Source organism: Zea mays, chromosome 2, assembly GCF_902167145.1.
Source record: "Zea mays cultivar B73 chromosome 2, Zm-B73-REFERENCE-NAM-5.0, whole genome shotgun sequence".
NCBI lineage: Eukaryota > Viridiplantae > Streptophyta > Magnoliopsida > Poales > Poaceae > Zea > Zea mays.
Genome location: NC_050097.1, coordinates 41,026,724 through 41,032,152, shown reverse-complemented (window position 1 = coordinate 41,032,152; position 5,429 = coordinate 41,026,724). Strand labels below are relative to the sequence as shown.

Below are 5,429 nucleotides of genomic sequence, written 5' to 3'. Positions count from 1 at the left end.
CCGGGACCGGGAGGAGGGGGTTCTTATCGGAGGAGGGAAATATGCTAGGCGAGTGCCTGTCGCTCGCCCGGTCGCCCCTGTCCCTTCGGCGGTATGGCGACGGTATCGGGCAGAGCTGTGCTGTGCTGTGTGTGTGTCAGGCTGTTAGTGATGATGATGTGCCTTTTGCCTTTGTGCCATGCCAAGAATCTGATCGCCGCGGACTGCGTGGACTAATGCCACGAACACATGGCTATCTTTTTCTCCCGCCGTACGAATCATCGGCGTGTAAAGCTGTATAATAGTGTGGCCGGGAGAAGGCACAGGCGACTGATGGAGGGACGAGCGTAAACCCAGGGCACGCGGGACATGTTTATCCGGTGATAGCTACTCTATACAAGCACAGGACACAACCACAGCCGCCCATGCCTATTGCCTACCGCCCACGCCTACTGCCCTATGCACGATACTGGTACAGCGACTCGCAAGTTGGACGAGACGCTTGAAGTCCGTGTGCGCTGCTGCCTCGTGAGGGAGTGTCCTGTGCTACTCACCAGTCGACCACAGTATTGATAGATCGCCGGGCAAATCATACACACGGCAGGGAACAAGAGGGTAACTGTTTATTATGTCCAGTCACACAGCACTAATATCTTCATCTCTCTGTTCATAAGCTAATCTTCTCTAACTTAACCAACTCTACTTAAGGAAACTAATGGCTCATTTTGGTGCCAAATCGGAACATACTGAGACAAAAAGAACCAATAGCTAGCAATCCTTTACCAATACAGCAGAAAAGTCGATAAAGGCCACGGGCATCGTCTGAGAGAGACCTGTAGATGCCAACTGCTTTAGCAAAACCAGTATCTGCGATCCCCCGAGCAGCACAATGGTAATTTAGTTTCAAGCAGAGGTCAAGATCTAACAGAGCCAGCCACAGGCATAGCTCCAGATCAATAATCCCCAGTCCCCCCCATGTGGCAAACACAAGTATACAACCCTAGACATCCAAAGCTCTGCGGCAGCTTACATGTATTCCACGGGGGAGAAAAAAAACATTACAAATTAACTAGAGTGTAAACCTAAGATAGGCATGAGTAGGGGGGCCAGGTAGACAGCGTGATTTCACAGCAAGAACTACTGACATTGAGATATTTCGTCCACCTTCATCAGAAGGGTAACGATGCAACATTCTTTCACACAGCGTGCAGAGGAAAGATGTTTTACATTGTAGAGGAAACTTGTCTTGCAAGGGAGCCGACAGCAGGGGAACGATAAAGCTCAGCGTGGCCCCCGGCCCCGACCACGTCCACGACCTCGGCCGCGACCACGCCCCAAAGGCTTTCCTGCACAGAACAGACGTTGGCCAGTGAGTCGGTATCATTAGCAACAATTAGACTCGATCAGAACAAAGGCAGGCGAAACCAAACCTGTAGTTGGCTTCTTAGGCTTCACCCTAGGGGTTTCCTCTACCAGCAAGGTTTCCAGGTTTAAGCTGTCGGGAAGGATGTAGTAGCGGATGTTGTTTCCTCGCACGCTGAGGTGGTCAAGTGTTACAGGGTTCTTCCCTTTCAGTGTAAGCTTCACTGTCTTCAGATGAGTGTTCATGCTTATGTCAACACCTACCCAAAAAAAAAAAGATGCATGGGTCAGGGGATATTATTGTGTAAAAACAAAACCATGATCCTAGATTAACCTCATCGGTATTAGCAAAATATGTGCGGATCATAATACTGTGAGAGTACACCGTTCAAGTGCCAGAGCTGCAATCATACAGTGATTTCCTGAATTGTAGCAGAGAGGGGGAAAAAAGAGGAAAGTTCAAAATAAGCCTTTCACGATGTATATTCCCCTGTCTTGTGAAAAATGAACTTTTGCATGCTCTCAACATCAAAATGTAGTTTACAGGCAACCTTATCCACCCAAAACATTAACATGGGAAAAATCTAGAAAGTTGTAAACTAGCATTCCAATCCAGATTCCCAAGAAACCCCTCTTATTAGGAAGAAAAATCAATACTCTCTATGCATTTCAGTATATGACAATGTATGACATCATCTAAGTTTCACAGTTCACATGTATTGAAGCCCTCAAGGAAACCACACAAGCCCATGAGAAGCTAAAACTATTGCAAAATCAACTATGCACTTGAATTCCTGTTGTTTAACAGACATCTGATCACTTGACGAATCCCTACCACTAATGGACCTAAAACTTGAGGCAACCAATTGACATATTCAACTATCCCTACCTACTAGTCATCACTCGACAGGAATGCCCCTTGATTGAATGAATTATACAAGAAATTTAGGGCTAACCAATTGACATATTAAACATATGGTTTTATTTAAAAGGACTTGTGGCACAAAAGGCATGCTCAACTCTACTGTCTCAGTGTCTCTAGAACTAAAGTCAGACAGCAGTGACAAACAACACGGCTCACAAGCAAATCACGATACCTACTAGATCGAGCTGAACACATCCTAAGGAAGTAAGCATACACGCATCGTACAAAACACCTTAAAATTTGAAGCCTCTTCAGATCGCAGAAAATTTAAAGGTTTTCCCGCGGCCCCGCTAGAGGTTAGAGTCGAAGCGTACCGGTGATGGTGCCGTGTACAACCGTGCCGTTCTTGAGCTCGATGGTGACCGTCTCATTGTTCAGCTTCATAAGGAACCTGCGGCGAAGCGCACCGAAATGAGCACCAAAATAGGCGAAGTTCGTAGCAAACGGAGCGGCGAGGAACGGTAAAGGGAAGCCAACCCTAACAATGGGCGAACGAATACGGGGGGGCGTTACCTGACGAGCTTCATCTTGGCGTGCCTGGCGTAGGGAAGGAGCGGCGGCGGCGGCGGCGGGGAGAAAGCGCGGAGGAAGCCGGCGGAGCTGACGCTTGTTTGCTTTCTCGGAGCGGCAGGAGTAAACCCTAGTTTGAATGCTGATCTGGCGGACGGGTGGGAGGAGGTTCGAGCTGCTTAATTGGGCCTTTGTTGGGCCCCATTTATATTGATCTTTTTGAAAACCTACTGTTCCTCGCAAAATATGTTCTCTTAAAAACATATTGGGCCATTTGTGTCGGTATTAGTACGGAAACATTTTTTCTCGAAACACTGTATTTGTATGGAAACATGCTCATGTTCCTGGCAAAATATGTTCTCATAAAAACTAAAATTCACAGGAGTCCTGGACCCGCAGTACTTACTCATGTCAGTCCTCTATGATTATAGAGCATCCTCAGAGACCAATATAAATCTTTTATACACACTTTATTCTCACTCATATGCATTTTAGAAAACTTTTCGGTCGGTCACACATCTCAATATTGCTCTGGTCCAAGCACGTTTAATCTAGAGTTTCTTTCAAGACAAGTTTTTGAAAAAGAAGATCACATGGTTGGTATGAGTAGTTTATTAATTTTGTTAAGCCTTAGGTCAGGACATAACTCTCCATTGGGCCAGAATATCACATGTGTTCTTATAAAAACTAAAATTCACGGGAACACGAGAGTAGCCTTTTTCGTGGTGTTTGGCAAATGGGAAATGAGGGTCGGGATATTGAAAATGAAAGGTGGGATTGATGTTCTCCTATGTTTGGACGATGGGAAATGGAGATAGGGAAATAAAGACTAGCGTACTTATTCGGTACCCCTTCCTTTTATCTCAATCCATTTCCTCATCCCTATCTCAATCCCATCCAAACATGTGCTTGTGTGCAGCTTGATGAAATGACTGCATAACCACATATTATATCTAGTGCTTGTGTTATGCGTACCTTGTTAAAACGACTGCATTAACATGTTGTGTAGAACTGAAGGCACGAGGTCATCACGGCTAGAAAACATGACGAGACATCACCGGCTCAGATATGATCACGCTAATCACTTCTAAACTAAAAGTGCAACCGTTATATATAAGGTTTATATTTGATAGATTTTGTGAATTGATATTGTACCAAAAAAATGTTTTTTTTTGAATTATTCACATTATCACATGGATTGCATTGAGAGAAGGATTGGTTGCATATGGAAAGCTTTGTCCTATGAAGCTTTATTTGCTCGAAGTTTCATGTTATCAGAATAGAAAAAGGCAAAGGCCCAGCCAGCAGTGAACAAAGATAGGAGAATTAATCTTGTTCCTTAAAACCTGAAGCCTTTTGAAGCGCTCTCCGCGATTCATGGCTCTCCTGCCACTGCTGCGTCGACGCGTGGCGTGTGCTCACGGACCCGAAAATGTGCTTCAATTCAGTAGAGCTGCGAACGTAGCGTCCCGTATTCCTCTCTCTCAATCACTTCCACCTCCGCCTTCGTATGCCTTCTCCTACACGGCTGGGCCCGCATCCCCTCCCCCTCGGATTCTTCGACGACTGCTGCCTTTTGCTCGCACCAGCCAGTTTCGCCCGACGAACTCGGTCGACGAGGGGCCACATCGTTCGGAAGGAACTGAGCCTCCGGCAAGGGTGCCATCGAAACCACAACCAGCAGGCTAGCCGCCTTCGTCTCCCTCGCGCGCCTCGGCCTCCCAGCTGTCGACGCCGACCTCCACAACCTCGACCTTCTGCTCGGCTTCAAGAACCGTGTCCACCTCACCGCCGCCAACGTCCTTGCGGGGGCTGTCCACTCGAACAGGCATTCGTCCGTCACCGCGTGCTCCATCCACGAGCTCCATTTCCTTTGTCTCTCTAGGCCCCGCTGCAGGCTGCCCCTCGCGTTCGGATCCAAGACGCGCTCGCCCAGCCCGCCGCGTTCATCCTCATCGCCGTTGGTGGCCATGTCGTTCGGGAATGGTGGCCTGGCCTGGAAAGCGACCTAATGTACTCCCTCGATGTCCTGCCCACCGCTTCACTGCCTTGATGTTCTTGGCCCAGGACGGCGCATGCTTTGCTGCCGGCAGCATCGGCGTTGGAGTCTCCTCGATCTGCCGCCGCCACAACATCGGCCTCCATGTCTTGCTTCGCCACTTACAACACTGACTGCTGCTCCTCGACAAGCCTCTACACGAGTTGTAGCCACGACGACAGGTGGAGCCCGATTACAAATCTGTATGTGTTCTATTTATTCAGTGATCAAAGTACTGGAACACAAAATACAGAGAACTATTCTGTAATATGATTTGGTAAACAAGTAGACCACATAGAAATGAGTATGTGTTATAGTACAGATTGGAGCCTACGGACTACAGAAGCCTGCAACATAGTTGTTCGAGATTTAATAGTACACATCTCAGACCACAATTGGCAGTGAAAAGATAAGCTAAGACCCATGAAGGTGTTCATGCTGCAATCCAGTAGATTACAGCAAGCTAGAATAAAAGGATGTCCAGAACCAAATAAAAGAACTCACATGGTTAAGGTAAATAGTAAAAAGATACAGTTTGCATGTTATGTCCGTTTGTTAACCGTGTTACCAAGACTGTATGAGTCACAGTATAGATAAACTCATTTTCCTCCCTAA

The 5,429-nt window shown here is 47.0% G+C and overlaps 1 protein-coding gene across 1 annotated transcript; it reads right to left on the bottom strand.

The window, feature by feature from the left end:
- Window positions 1-746: 746 nt before the first annotated feature.
- LOC100281963 (small nuclear ribonucleoprotein Sm D1) lies at window positions 747-2,925 on the bottom strand. Its single transcript, NM_001154881.3, has 4 exons — window positions 2,780-2,925; window positions 2,581-2,657; window positions 1,410-1,601; window positions 747-1,325 (listed from the first exon to the last, which is right to left on the bottom strand). The coding sequence occupies exons 1-4, from the start codon at window positions 2,791-2,793 to the stop codon at window positions 1,261-1,263; spliced, it is 348 nt and encodes a 115-aa protein (NP_001148353.1). The 5' UTR covers window positions 2,794-2,925; the 3' UTR covers window positions 747-1,260.
- Window positions 2,926-5,429: the final 2,504 nt, after the last annotated feature.